Source organism: Cyprinodon tularosa, unplaced genomic scaffold (assembly GCF_016077235.1).
Source record: "Cyprinodon tularosa strain WSP-4 unplaced genomic scaffold, ASM1607723v1 ctg356, whole genome shotgun sequence".
NCBI classification, from domain to species: domain Eukaryota; kingdom Metazoa; phylum Chordata; class Actinopteri; order Cyprinodontiformes; family Cyprinodontidae; genus Cyprinodon; species Cyprinodon tularosa.
This window is the reverse complement of record NW_024039070.1, coordinates 659,060-674,612: the sequence shown is the minus strand read 5'-3', so window position 1 is coordinate 674,612 and position 15,553 is coordinate 659,060. Positions and strand designations below refer to the sequence as shown.

The window sequence follows — 15,553 nt, the reverse complement described above, 5'->3', positions numbered from 1 at the left end:
ACAGTCTATCCTTTCTGAATTACTGTTCTGTATCACTGTCTAAATCTAATGATTGCTTGCTGCCTCAGCTCTAGCACATACGGGGAAGTTTCTTGGGATATAACCCCCAAGGGAGCAGCTGTTCTAACAGCATAACACTGTCAAAGCTTTTGTTTTGCTTTCAAAATGGCACTGAGAAACTGACAATGTGTGACCCACTTATAACTTCCAGACTTAGGTGATGCTTTATCAAACTGACAAGAAGTGAATTAATCTGGATCAGACACCAACAGATAACAGTAATGTCAAATTTATCAATGGAAAGTTGATCTGTTTTATTGCATAATTTCAGACATTGAATGTATGATTCCAAATTGACTTTTATAAAGATATATTTACAGGAGATTACAGAGATGAGCTAAATATGGTTAAGAACATTAGAACACAAAAAGAAATATCACCATTATTTTAATTATTTGCTGGGTGACTTCTCTGAGAGTGAATCTGTTTGTTATCTTTTCTTGGCTTCAGTCAAGTTTGTTAAATTGAAGCTCTCTCTATCTCCTCCGTTATTAAGCACTGAAGGTGATGCTAGAAAACTGTGCAATGCCAGCACACATATTTTGTTCCAGGACAAACTAGTGTAAACAACTGAGTACCCAGCCGCAATAGAAGTAAATGAAGATGATGATAAGAAGAAGTACACCATCTGTCATTTCATAACAACCTCTCATGGCTCCAAAATGAGCCTAACACAGCAAGATCCCCATGCCAAAAGCACTACAAAGCAGCTGCACATCTATTTAGCAAAGAGAAAGATAGCATGAAAAAGCAAATCTTAAAAAAAACAAAACAAAAAAAACGTATTTCTGCCACAGTGTTGCTATGAAAATGGAAATTATTCAAGTTATCTAGATAACCAGACAGAATATTGCAGACTGAAACAAAAACAATAATTCTGTAAATATTTCCATGAGCTATCTTTTTTTTTGTAATTTTAGTCATGAAGTGACGATACCTAATACAATTTTGATCTAAATGTAGTGATGTGTTTTAAATACCATTTTCTTATGATTTTATATTAAAATCACAACTATTTTACAATTTTCAAATATCACCCACAGCAAAACCAACATTTTATAACTCAATGTAAGGTAAATTATCAGAACACCTATTCAGCTAACTACGGTTCCAAAATAAGATCAACGCAAATGGAGAAACAGTGTGTACTTACATGAGACAGACTGACTTATTCTTTTCGCTTTTTCCCTCCCGAGATCTCTAGTGAAGATACAACATATTTTTTTAGCAAAATAGGAGAGTTTGAAAAAGAATAAGTAAAAATAAAATTCACATGGATGGATGTAAAACAGTAAATGGCTTACTGAGCGAGAAGGGGAAATAGGGAAAGAAAGAGGGAGGAGGCGGGAAGACGAGACAGCGAGTGTGAGAGGATGGTGGGAAGAGAGAGGGAAAAAAAGGGATGTGTGGAAGGTTGAAAAAATAAAAAGCAAGGCAGTCAGGACAAAGGGGTAAAGAGCAGTGGAGAAATTATAAACAAAATGTGCTTTTTTCCCCCTCACTTTGTACTCTGTGACAGGTCTTCAGTTTCAGCACCCTGGACAGTTCATTATGTTTTATTATAAAAGGGGAATAAAAGAAGGGATTTAGGAGAAATAAAAATAAGCCAAAGAAGATGACAATTAATTGTTTTAAAAAGTGGGAATATTTAAAACGACACCTAACTTCAGCTTCAGACTGAGTGATGACACTCCAAATATCAGACTGTCCTGCTTACAATGACATGTAGCTATAAAGCTCAGGCTCAGATACTTTCATGCTCTACCCCCACCTCCCTACTCTCCAGAATTGGAGACATCGTTTTGAATGCCCCCTTCTTTTACTTTTTTTTTTTTCTTTTTTTGACCACCAATCACCTTCTTACAAAACCCCCTCTATTAGTATAAAGAAAAAAATATCTGATGCTCTTAATGTAATTACCGGGTCATTGAGGCTTACAAATTGAAAGTACAAATAAAACCAGTTATTTCATAAGCTGGGGCCTCACTTCACATGCAACCTCTAAGACATGACACGCACAGAAGATCAAACCAAAGTAAGGGGAAACAGTGCCCCCTGCTGAACCTGTGCTTTATGGTTTAGATTGTGTTCAAACTAAAAGTGGACAAAGAAAATCCATGAAAAATCCTAAAAAATAAAACATTTTAATATAAAATCCTTGTTTAATAAAAACAAATACAGACAGGTGTAACAAACGTTTTACAGATGATTGTTGGAAGCAAACAATCATCTGTAAAATAAAAAAAAATTGCAGCATCATGAGGGTGAACACAGCTTAAACATAAAATAAAACACAACATAATCTTTTCCAAGTCTAGCAAAATATATCAGTCTACCTTTTGCTCCCTCCTGACATCTATCTGCAGTTCACACTCAGCTCACCTGAGGAAATCAATATGAGCTCTTTGTTCCGAAAACAGAGAAGCAGGGTGGGGTTAATGAATTCTGACATTCTGGTACTGATCCATGTCTAACACCATGGACTTAACAAAAAGGATGCTCTAACAGAGCCTAAGCTCACACTTTTTTAGTAATTTACTTTAATGTTAAGTAGATACTCTCTACTAACCCTCATCATATAGTGTTTTACATTCTATATCTTCTCTAGCAGATAGATCGGCTGTGGAAAAAAGAAGGAAAACAAAACAGAATATTTCTAATACAAAAAAATTAACTGATATGTGGGGAAATCATTTGTTTTCCTTGTTTCTCCCACAACATGTTTAGGTATTTGAGCCAAAAAGTTAAAATCTTTTTCAAATTATGTGTATTTTTAAATTTCATCCTAAAAGAGAATTGTCCTATGGTTTGTGTTATCAACAATAGCTTTATTCTTGCTACTCTTACGCAAAGACTAAGGCCCCTATTCACTAAGAATCCTAATACTACAGGAAGATTTTACTGACGTTATTTTAGAAAAAAAATTACAATTTTACCTCATCAAGTTAATAATTACTCGTTTAGCATCTAGGTCTAAGAGAGCAGAGAGCAGGACTTGAGCCTAAGACTGTCAATCACAAATAAGCAGGGACGATGAAGGAGATCTGTTTGGCTGATCCAACCCCTAAACAGTTAAAATAGTTTATTTGCTAGTTTACTCTACTATCATACAATTATGATTATGGAACTAAGATAAACATAACAATTTTCACTAGAGGAAATTAATAGTCTCTGTGGTCAGATAAATTAAAGATACACCTCTAGTAATGTATTTTTTCTGATAAAACATAATAGGAAAACAAATTTTAAAAAAGCTACTAATAACCACAAAAACAAAATTAACTTGTTGCTTCATAATGTAATCAAAGTCCTCTTGATTCCTTAAAATAAGTTTATAATAGAAATACCATAAAGATAATTCTAATTTAAATTTACATTTAATAACCATCATCAGTTTTTATATTACTAGGGTTATAATATTAATTTTAATAAATCTTATGATATTCCACCCTCATTTCATGTTAATGATAAAAGGTTAAATCCTGTCTTTTTAATTATACACCAGAGGTTTCAGATACTTCGGCATTCATATTACTATGTAGCTAGTTATCTTATTTAATGAGAATTTTGCAGCTGTTATGGATATCATGAAATTGGATGCTCTAAATTGGAATAAACTACCTCTCCCATTATCAAACTAGTTGATGACTGAAAACAACTGTATTCTGATGTGATAATATTATTATATATTACGGGCATAAATTCCCTTGTCGGCCATGGTAGCTGCGCTACATGAGGATCTCACAGTACCTTTTAAAAAGCATTACTCTGCGCCTTTTCCTGAATCAGGCAAATATTTCCATTTGGCTTCTCCAGTCATCAGCAAATTATTTTTCAAACACTAGTTGTTAACTTTAGATTTACTGTTCTGTTTTTATTTTTTTTTTCGATTTTTGTTGGAATATTTATAATTCACCAATATATTTATTTCATTAAAGGGGAGATGAAGGGATAGGTACTGTTAATGTTATTTTTATTCTGGAAAATTATGATTATGCGATATAAAAAGTGGAAAAAGAAGAAATACAGTTTTTAAAAGTAGCATTCTTAATGTTTATGTCACTGAAACTGCTCCAAATCCAACCGATGGTATCCTTGTTTTCAGTATAATTGAGTTTAAACATTATCTGAGTTTGATTTATATTCTATCAATATAATTAAATCTAGTTAATATACAGCTTGCATTGTAACTTACCAGGGCAACAATCCTATAATAAAAATAACAAAAGAATAGCAGCAATTAACATAAACTAACTATTCAATAATGGATACATAAATCTACAATTATACAACAAATGCACCGAGCCAATCACTAGCCTAACATTTTGAAATATAAAAGCATTCCTCTACAGCATACATGGGTGCTCTTAAAAAGCTCTCACATTCTTGCTGAGTCTATATTTAGGGATCTGACTTTTAGATGGAGGACATATTAATCCAGTGTGAATAGAATTTGAGCCTGTCTCACTTTCTGTCCAACCGTTTTTTAATGTAGACTGAAGCAGAGAAACTCTGGGTTGAAGCTGTATTGAAATGAGAGTCTGCAAAATCCCTTAGATTTTTCCAAAAGAACATAAAAATTTTTACTAACAATAGCCAAACAAGAATAGGTCTTCTAAGAAAGGAGATTGCCATGGCGTCTGCTGGAGACCAAATGGAGGCTCAGTTCTCTCAGTGGAGTTAGCATATTCCAGTTTTTTTTTTTTTTTTCAGATTGACTATGGTGAGTAACAGCCGCCCTCTCCTGGCCCACAGTGGAATATGAATAACATTAGAGAAAACAGGCTGATTAAAGTCAAAAGCTGAACTAAATACTAGTTTTTTCTCTTCCCCATTTTCCAATCCTTAGCATGCAGGTTAGTATATACATGAGTGCATATAAAGCTTAAAGACAACAGATCTCTCCATCATACTGTACTGCCGTGGAGCCAGTGGGAATTAGTAGGTTGAATACTAAGCGAAAGACAGATAAATACATTGATGACAGAATCTGTGTGAAATCAGGGTTATTCTAAACTGGATCTAGGTGCTGGCTTTTACTGGACCATTTTTACACATGTATAGGAATGGATTTATACCATTTGATTGAGGCTCTAGCTACATGTTTAGGATAGTTGTTCTACTTGTATTCAATCTTCCCATCAACACTGACCACCTTTCCCACAGGCTGAAGAAAAGCCTCCCTTAGAGTGATGCTGTAAATACCATGTTTCACAGTAAAATTGGTGTGTTCAGAGTGATGGACAAATTTAGCTCTTCACAATACATGTTGCATAGCACTTAAGCCAAAATATTTATTCTTGATTATGACTTGTGGAAAACTGCAGAGGGGATCTACTTTTGACAGTGACTTTCGAAATAACACTGTGCCTTAAAGGGAAGATTTGAAGTACGGGACTAACATTTTTCTTGTTGACTGATCCTCCCACATGAGTTGTGAATCTCTAGAGCTCATTATTAGTTCCCAACGGACTTTTGGCTGCTTCGATGATTAATGCTCTCCCTTATCGACCAGACAATTTAGGTGAATAGCCATGTCTTAGTAGCTTTGCAGATGTTCCATTTCATGTGTAATATTGGATGATGGATTACACAGGGTTCTGTAAAATGTTCAAAGCTTGTTATAACCTGACTGTGTTAAACTTCTCCAAAACTATCCCTGACCTGTCTGCTGCATTCCTTAGCCCACATGAAAAATAATATTTTGTAGCAAAACTAAAAAATACCTGTTATATACACAAGTGGCCTACTGATCTGTGTATCAGTGTCTGAATGTGTGCGTTTGAGAATGTGATAATGGTCACATAACTAGGAAAGTGCTACATAAATTCAATCCTTTTACCATTTTAACATTTATAATACAAAACTGATAAGAAAATGTTTAACAGAACAAACAAAAATACAAATAAAATAATTTAGAAAATAATTAGAAGTTTATTTTCAGGAGAACTATGATAAGACATCATATACCATCCCTCTGAGTTGTTCTCCAGTCTTTTGTATACATAGCAGGGCCGGCTCCGTGAACGTCTTTATGCATGCATGCGTTTTTTCTGTACATGCATGGGAACAGCTGCCACTCTGGGCTAACCAGCATAGCTTGGCATAGGAGGAAAATGGCAGACGGTACACCCAGCAGACCAAAATGTTCACTTGAAGACAATCAGGACTCCAGTTTTACTCAGAGCTAGCTTTTTTCCCCATGTATTCTATGTAAGCGTCACTAACAGCAACTTGAGTGAGCTGTGACTTTTACAAGTGACAATTTTATGTGATCAAGCCTGGTAGAAAATAAAATTATAATATAGTGGTTTGTTTTGTTGTACAGATTAATGCTGAAAAATACTGAAAATTGGCTTGTTACTCTTTTAAGAAAACATTTTCCACATTTAAGAAAGAAAGTCACGGCTGGTTCATTTGAATGTAGCAGCAGCTCGTAACAGCTGCTCTTACCAGATTGATCATTCATCATGCGGATTGCTTTCGCTTTAGCCAACTCCAGCGCAGTAACCCATCTCTGCCGCTCCACTTCGGTGCTTGCCTTCAAGTGGTATGTTCGCCCGCCGCTGCTAAGAACAATGTTGCAGGCATCCTCAGTATCAATGTGTGCTGTGGCCAAGTTTATAGTTCCTCGACATGTATGGGCCATCTCTGCCTGTGTCCTACAACAAAAAAATTAACAAAAGGCAGGAGATGAATCCAAATATACCACAAAACTGAGTAGTGTTGAGAGTGAACAAGTTAAGGACAGCAGCTGTTGTTCAGTCTTTCAATCAAAAAGGCTGGGTCTGCAGCTAGTTTTACTACTGCTACTGAGCACAAGCAGTAAGGGGAAGAACAACTAAATAACAAAGCAACAATAAAACATCAGGTCATGTTACTAAACCAAGCATGAACCATGAGAAGGCGCACATTATGAATAATAAACTTGCATTAGTTTCTTTTGAACAAATTTTTTAGCTTTTCTTATAACAGGATCTCCCTCCTGCTGTTGAACTGTGGGAATCTGGATAGCCTCTGCTACACCAACTGTGCACAGTCAGTGGGCCTTTAGAAGTCTAGATAACAAGGCCATTGTGCAGCTTCAGGCCTCTTTGCTGACCACAATTGAACAATGAGAGTCCAGATAAAGAAAGGAGTGAGAGAGGAGGTGAACACCAGTGAACAATAACGGACCGGGAATGATAAGAATATTAACACAAAGTAATCAATACAAATATTGTTTGCACACGCTGCATTAGTTTTTGATGAAGACCGTACAATTCATTTTATATTTGAATCCTGACAACCAACAGAATCGAGAATTAAGAACCTTTATTGTCATTATGAAACCAGTAACTCAATTTAGTAGACTCCCAGCTTAGAAGGCATACAATACAAAGATAGAAAATAGAAAAACACCCTTAGGAGAAAAAATTAGAAAAAAAAAACGTATATTTAAAAAAACATGGAAACATTTGGAAAACTGGTAGAAATTATAAGACGTTATCAGAGGAAAAATGTGTTTATAGAAATTGAGCATAATGTAGTGTGTGCAGAGAGCAGCTAGTGGCAGTCTAGTCCATGGGATAACCTGATTGGAGGTGTATGTTTAAATTTTTTTCCACAGCTTCTCAGAGGAAGCTGTCAAGAAGTCTGTTTTGGACCTAATGTTCCAATATTGTTTTTCTGCCCTTAGTGGGACAGTCAGGGAATTGCATGGATGGGTGGGTTTGGAAATTCATGTGAGCTTTTTCTGGACTTGTGCAGTGTGAACGAAGTCCAGATCAGGTAGACAGGATCCCTGTGATGTTTTCACCTTGCAAGCTCAGTCCCTAATCCTGTGTCATGAAGCTCCCATACAAAACCATCACAGTGAGACAAGAGAGAGAGCAGTCTGCTTTGACTTCCTTAGAAAAATTAACCAACGTTGGGCTTTCCTTACCTAGTGGGAAGACCTCTGTATAGCAGCGGTCAAAGAAAAATAGTGAATACTGTCCAAAGTGCTCCAGAGAAGAGTGTGTACAGTCTTCCCTGGTCTCCTGTAATGTACTATGACCTTCTTAGGGACACTGGTTATCAGGATAAGACCTTTCTGTAGTTCGCCACATTGGTGTCCTCTGCAAATGTTCAAATCATGTTTTGTGAGGATAACAGAGCAGTTTCCGTTAAAGAAAGTAAAAAGTGGCTACCTTGGAGAATTCCAGCATTGAGGGTCAGTGGGGCAGATATAAACTTAACTTAGGCTAATATAGGGTCAATTAATAAAGAAGTCACTGATACAGTGGTAAACGGGTGCATAAACTTAGGTTGTAGATTTTCAGGTCCAGCATGTCCAGAGATTTGGTGCTGAAGGCTAAACTGAAGTCCACAAAATTCTCCTAAAAAAGGTGTTGAAAATAAGTCATGGCCGTGTGGAATGCTAACAAGAGCTGTTCAAAAATAAATAAATAACACTGTTCTGAGAAAACACTAAAACTCAAAATGATATTCTATCAGGGTGAGTCAATTTAAGCTACAGGGAAAATATGGAGCATGATGTTCCCTGGACATTTTCAAACCAATAAATTAAGCTTTCTGTTTGATCAAAAAGAAAATGCAAAAGGCTAATTACTTAATTAATTTCCAGGTACTCTATGCCGTCCATCTAAAACATTTAGCAGCAGCTGAAAAGTTTGCTTAAATTTTTTATGCATGTCTGAAAAGAAGAAGGTGAAGAAAGATCTCAACTGAAGCAAGAAGTGCATTAAATTTAAACTAAAAACAAGAACAATTTTAATCCTTTACTTGTGCAAATCATGTAAATTTCACTTAAACATAATTTTACTAAATGTTTCAAATATAAGAGTCTTAACAAAAAAGAACATTGCACTTAAATTGCTGCCTTAATGCATATAGAAACATTGCTACAGGTAAAATAATAACTACATTCTGAACACATACTAGAAGTTGCACTTCAGTTTAAAATTAAAACCATGGCTAAAAGAGGAGCAGAGATGTTCATTTTATTCTTATATTTAAATGTTTTGAGTCTTGTAGCCTGAAAAATAAAACATTTTAAACAGTTATTATGCCATCATAACGAAAGAGACCATCTGGCTTGTTATCAAACACTGAGGTAGAAAATAGAAAAAGAAGCCTTTGTGATTGTATGGGGATACATTTGTGTACACAGGATCAGGATCTGCACATCTGTGACATTAAAAGCTTATTATAAGATAAAACATGAAAAATTTTTTGTAAATCAATTATTGATCAAGCATGCAGCCGTGCCTTCATATGAAAGTATCTTTTTGACTCTAAGAAAAAGCAAATCTTCCAATAAAGGTTACTGCGGCTTTACTGAGTCAAAGGTTTAGGGTTTATTTATATAAAATCTGCCAGGCAGCAGCTTCTCTAAAGTCAAGTCTTGCTGTCATGCCAAATGAGAACAATCGTTTCAGTGTACCATTCCTCTGCTGGCACTCGGTGCACATCAGTTCCACAGACAAACACTGCACTGGGGCCATGCGTAGCAGAGCAGGGAACGCGCCAGACAGGGATCCTCAACAGTCTAGTTTGCAATTTCACCCAGCCCAGCTCTGCTATAAAGTCCTGAACGTTAACTGGGTCAGCAAAAGGGAATGTGCCGCTGATGAGTAAGATGAGACGCATGCTGATCGCTGCTGCCCTGTGGGGAGGCCAGGCCATGCAAAGGCCGCAAAGCTACGCAGTCAACAGAAAAGGTGTTTAACAACGATAAGGAAACATAGGGGGGTTAAGGCACTGGTAGGATGAGGAGGGGGAAAGTGAGATGGTAGAGTTGAGCTGCATGAGGGGTCCTGCATGATGCGCTGCATCAAGAGACCATTGCTGTGTTTTACCTGTCCGTCCCCTGTGCACACATCCTCATAAAACATAAATCCACCGATCTGGAGCATGTAACGACAGAACAAAAACCAGTGAACAACACAGGACACACAGCAGTGAGTGTGGAAACAGAAAAAAAAAGAGATCATGTGGATAAATAAGCTTGATAGGTTTTATTGTGATTGTAGGCTTTAATATTGGAAAGAAAATATCAGAAAGCCACCACTGACAGCTGGAGATAGGCAAAAGCACCCCTTGCGACCCCAGCAGGGAGAAGCATGACAGAAAATGGATGGATGGACGGACAGACGGACGGACGGATATCAGAAAACCACTGCATAACATATTGAATATATATATATATAACAAATATAAAGCTGAAAGAAGAAAAAAAACAGCAGTGATGGTCAGCTTTAGACAGCTTAGTAACTGGCAAGTTAAGAATGTAGCCAGAGTCCCTTTTTTGTCATCCCTTTGCTGCTTCTGCCACATAAAAACACAAAGACAACACAGACAGGCACCCAAACGCAGCCCCTTTGGCATGCACACCCTGTCGCCTGATGCTAAAACCAATTAATAGACCATTAACAAGATTAGATCAAAGCAGCAACATTGCTTGCTCCAGTCACTCCAGATGAAACGCCCGTCCTGCACACTGGATTTAAGCCAGGATGAAACCTTCAGCTGGGCCCTGAGGTTGGCTTGCTCAACCCTCTTCCTCCTGACTGACCCGGCAGTAACACCATAACCTGACTCTCCAAAAAAGGACCCAGGCTGTAGTGAGCACCAGGTGAGCACTTAAAATGATGCTATCTGGTTTCCCTCAAGGCACTGGAGCAAAACACGTTCAGCCAAGACTACTATGAAAGACAAGACCAGATGGTGTGATACTGCAGCTCCAATATTACCAAAAGTTTTAATGCTTTACAATGCTTGCCTAACGCAAATGTTGCTAAGTAATGAGGAAAGTATTAAATCTAGAAGTAAAGTTAATTAAGCATCTTTAAAAAAAATACTGTGAAGTTCTGAGAAAGCATACAGTCATATGTCTCCTTCAGCATAATGAGGCTCTTTGTGTGATTTAAAGTAACAGAAGGCATGACACAAAGCTGATGTGGAGAAAAGAACAGCCAGACTTGCGGGTTTTCAGAGCCAAAGTAATGCAGGAGTCAATACAAAATACATTTTAGATTCACTATTCAACTCATTACAATTAGCTTGCTCAACTGCTGAGTGTGTCGGCCCATTCACAGCCTCAGAGCATCGATTGGAGCGCAGGTTAAAGAGCCAAGCCAGTGCTTTGATAAAAACAGACTGCATGAGCCTAAATAACTTCTTAAGCTACTGACAGAATTTCAAAAGGTGTCCAAGACCCTGCTGAATAATTAGAAATATATACTTAAAAAAAAAAAGATCCCTGTCATTCATACAAATGATAAAACACAGCAGGCCTCACTAGTACCAGTTATTAACATCCAATAAGCTTTTATTTATAACATTTGGGCACATTGGAACTATAAACTTCAAGAAATGAAAATACTAATTGGTTGTCAAACAATCATGAAAAATAAATGCTGGAAAGTGTGTTGTTTATTTCTATTTATACTTAATTGAGGTTCATTAGAGAAAATTAGTAAATATACAGCATACTGTATAACATGGAACAAAACAGAAAGACAAGATACTGAGTTCTGGGGAAGTATAAAGCTGATTTGGTTCAAAACAAAAATCAAAATAAATACCCCAGTTTGTGGATACTGTTGAATCCATTATTTTTTTTAAATACAGAGTATTCTATCTAGAGATTGCCCACCACTGACATGCTCGGCAGGAAAAGCAGTTATAGGAGCCAGGGAGTAGCTCTGGATGGGCTGCAGGTTCACAGATGAAGGTGAGATGATTGGCAGCTAAGCAGTGAGGGCAATATATTTATTTGTTTAACTAGAGCCATGAAAAAAATTACCTTGTTGTAGTTTGTCACAAGCCATGCAGGAAAAACAGAAAAAAATACAGTGCTCTGGAGAAATACAAGTCAAATGGAACATCTTTAAGTCAACTCAGTGCTCAGATGTTGACAGGTCATCTTTTCTTCAACAGGGTTGGTCACCTTATAACATAATGGACCATTAAGGCTGGGAGAGGCAACAGGTGTCTTTCATTTCACAGGTCCTACAGGCAGGAGTCAAACTCTAAGCAAAATAACATGTTGATGACAACAAAACCACAATACAGCTGCTAAAGTAGCAAGAGTTGGAATGGAAATGGCCTTGATTAGACAGCTTCACAATACATAGACCGCATGTTTTATTTAGTAGCATGAAAAGAGTAAAAACTCTTGCGTTTCAGATCTATAGGCATATATTTGTAACAAACAGAGGTCAGATATAAACAATTGCAACAGTTTTTTTTTTTTTTTTTTTTTTTTAGAAAAAGCAATTGTTTTTAAAGTTTTTTGTGTTAATTTATCACCAAGGTCAAAATGCAATTACAAGATTTTGCAAATTAAACTTCCTGGTCACAGCCTTGACTAACAGACCAAGGTTACCTCCAATGAGCGACTTCTTCAATCTGCTGGGACCATTTAATTAGGGAATTGGGTGAGCCAGTTCAACAGCTGTTGTAGGACATATCAGTCTGTGTGGATGTAAATGTTCATTACATCGAAGTCTGTTCTTTCAGCCTTCATTCTAAACGCTTCAATACTAGGGTTCAAAAAATCAATCGGATCAAACATGATTGATCGATTGTTTAAAGAATCGTCTACTAATTCAGTAATCAATTAATCTTTAATCTGAGTATAGAGTCTAAAAACATACCTTTAGCTGAAAGAGGAGCCCACTCAAACCAGTTAGTACACCAGAAATGTAAAAAATACAGAAACATTTTGCACTGAAGATGAAAAACCCTTTTGCCCATTAACATGCTCTGTCCAGAAGTCGTTACAGGGTACAGCTTTAGCTTCACTTGGTTTAAATTCTGTGTAAAATCTTCTTTAAAGAAGGTTTAGCCTCCCGACTATTATTCGATTAATCAAAAAAAGAATCGACAGATTAATTGATCATCAAAATAGTCATTAGTTGCAGCCTAATTCAATACCTTCGATTTTATTTTAGTACATTGCACATTTAAGATCTACAGTATATGGTACAATGCTTTATAAGACAAACTACACAGGGTGACTGTAAGCTTTTTCAAATGTTGGCAGAACATTTTAGACTGTCAGCAGTAGGGGAATTAAACTCAGTTGTTCTGACTAGAACATCTTATCAACATATACCCCCATTCAACTGCTGTCATATTAAACTCAATTTTAATAGGAAAAACATGGGTGTTTTGTCCTGATAAATTGACTCCCTTAAATTTGAGATTATTTACCATCATCTCTCTGTGTTCATGTCCAACTAACATCTTCCTTTAAACATCAATACGCCACAGGTGTCTGAGTGGCTGTAGTATAAGTGATGTTAGGTAACAGGCAGAAACTGTTAGAAGGGAGTGAAGACAGACTGATAATGATATCAACCACATACGGTGATGTATCTCATTACAGTGAGTAAATGGAGTAGCCACTCTCATTTAATGGAGCTGAAGCGCTAAATAAATGAAACTTTAAAGTTATATGACTAAATGAAACATGCAACTGCTATCCTTCAGGTTGGAGCTGGTACTTGTATCAAATTCACTGTAGGCATGAGGAGGTCTGAGATTATCTCAAGATGAGAACTATTTGTATGATTTAAATGTAGTTTTTCTAGGTAACTTTTGTTAAACAATCACCTTTTTCTTTAACTTCAACTGTGAAAACTAAGCAGGGGAAATACTAAAAAAATCTGACCATTTCTATTAAAAGAAACAAATGTAATATCGCCAACTCTTTTAAAAAATTAACTAAAGTGTGTAGTATATTTGTACTATGTTGCAGTTCATAAATAATACATTAAAGCAAGATTACTGCAATAATGTTAGGCAGGAGTTTTTTTGTTTTTTTTTAGCAGACTGACGAGACTAGGGAGGGGCAGCAATGAACTCTCTTTCCTCCTTCCATCTTAGTTTACTCCAGTAGTTTTCCCAGCCTCTCATTTAAAGGCTTTTATATTATATGATGGAAAATTGTTGCTGTTAAAAACTACTTTTTATAAAAAAATAAAAAAAAAACTTTACTTTTTATAACCTCTAGATGTATCTTGATAACAGCTACCATTTCATGTCTAGTTGACTTTAAGTTGTTTTATATAATGTCTTTTGATGTTAACGTCAAACTCCTGGTTGCTAACTAGTAAAGATGAACCTTCGTTTCCAGTTCTCACATACAAAAATGTTAATCTCAGAGGGAATCTTTGTTGAATAAGAGTTAGAAAAAGACAAAGAATTTGCTCCAGCTGATCTTTGAAAATACATTTTATTACATAAATTGTGTCACTTGTCTTGTATTTTAAATCATGTTTTGATTGCTCTGCTCTCTCGTGATAAAGTATTTTGTAACGCAGTCCATATTGTATATTTACAGAGAAGTACAGCGAATTCACACAAATCTAAATTTTCTTTGAAAAATAGCCAAGTATTTGACCAGCTTTGCAATAAATCAGTCAATTAATAGAAATAACATTCCTGTAAAATGAAAACAAAAGCAGAAAAAAATATTAACAAATAACATATATTTCATATTTGACTGCACATAAAGAAGAAGACATTAAAACAATGGAACGTCTTTCCTTAAAAAAAACTGTATTCAACAAGTTATTCTAGCCAATGACAGGAGGCTAATGGGCTAGCTGAGTTGGCTAGCTAATGTCTGTATCTATGGTAACCTTATTTTTTCCTTCACTTCATTAAATTAGGGTGAGATACACATCACCGTGAGTGTTCCTGCTGGTGTTTTAGATTGTCCATAGTCTACGTTTATTTAAGCCGAGGGGAATAGACTGCTCTCTGCATCAGCTGGAAGTAAACAGAGCCTAACTGACAGCTAGCTTTAGCTGCTGCTAGCCAGCTGAGGGAACCAGCTGTCATGATGCGCCTACAGAAATATGACACTTTCTGCGCTTTTCTATTATCCCAACACTCAAACATACTACTTCAATAGATATATTACCTGTAATAGGAAAGCAGGCCGTTGCTTAGGACGAACCATCGCCTCTGGTACCCTTTCAGATAGTTAGTCCATTTAAAGAGCCAGCCTTTGTAGGTGTCCGACCCCGGAGCTGGGGCCGCGGTGGAGGCGGATGCCGAGCCCTTCCCTTGCTCGCTCATCCTCGGCTCCTCCGTACGCCAAGGAGGCGCAGGTTGATAAACCGGACCGAACCGGGAAGGTGACAGCGGAGACGGGGATACTACGCCACTGCGGCTGCCGGGGCGAGGACGTCCGAGCGGACGGGAAGGAGGGTTCGGTCTGCGGCGAGAGTAACCAGCGTGGAGCACTTTCACATGACTCCGGAGGAAGGACGAGGAGTGATGCCAAGACACTGTGCTGCTGATGCAGACTACTGCGGAGTCAGAGCTTGGCAGTACAGAAAATCATTTCCCTACAAGCTTTTCCTGCTGTAACCGAAAGAGAAGTTATCACCATGGTGACTGGTCCAAGCTGTAGAGGCAGAGCTTCGGAGAGGGAGCGGCCTTTGCTGCTTGCTGTCCGAGAAGCGATGCCTGAATGGGAGCAGCAGTTCCA

The 15,553-nt window shown here is 37.1% G+C and overlaps 1 protein-coding gene across 3 annotated transcripts in view; it reads right to left on the bottom strand.

Moving 5' to 3' along the window:
* Positions 1 to 15,553, bottom strand: part of si:ch211-106a19.1 (uncharacterized protein LOC561797 homolog) — an 80,168-nt gene extending 64,615 nt beyond the window's left edge. Inside the window, exons 1-2 of one of the 3 annotated variants that reach the window (XM_038295491.1) lie at positions 14,981 to 15,553; positions 6,514 to 6,722 (exon numbers count right to left, since the gene is read on the bottom strand). In XM_038295491.1, coding sequence (XP_038151419.1) covers positions 6,514 to 6,722; positions 14,981 to 15,138 — 367 coding nt within the window. In that variant the 5' untranslated portion in view covers positions 15,139 to 15,553. Of the gene's footprint in view, positions 1 to 1,213; positions 1,359 to 6,513; positions 6,723 to 14,980 lie in introns of those variants that run through there. The other 2 variants (XM_038295492.1, XM_038295493.1) reach the window with 2 other exon arrangements.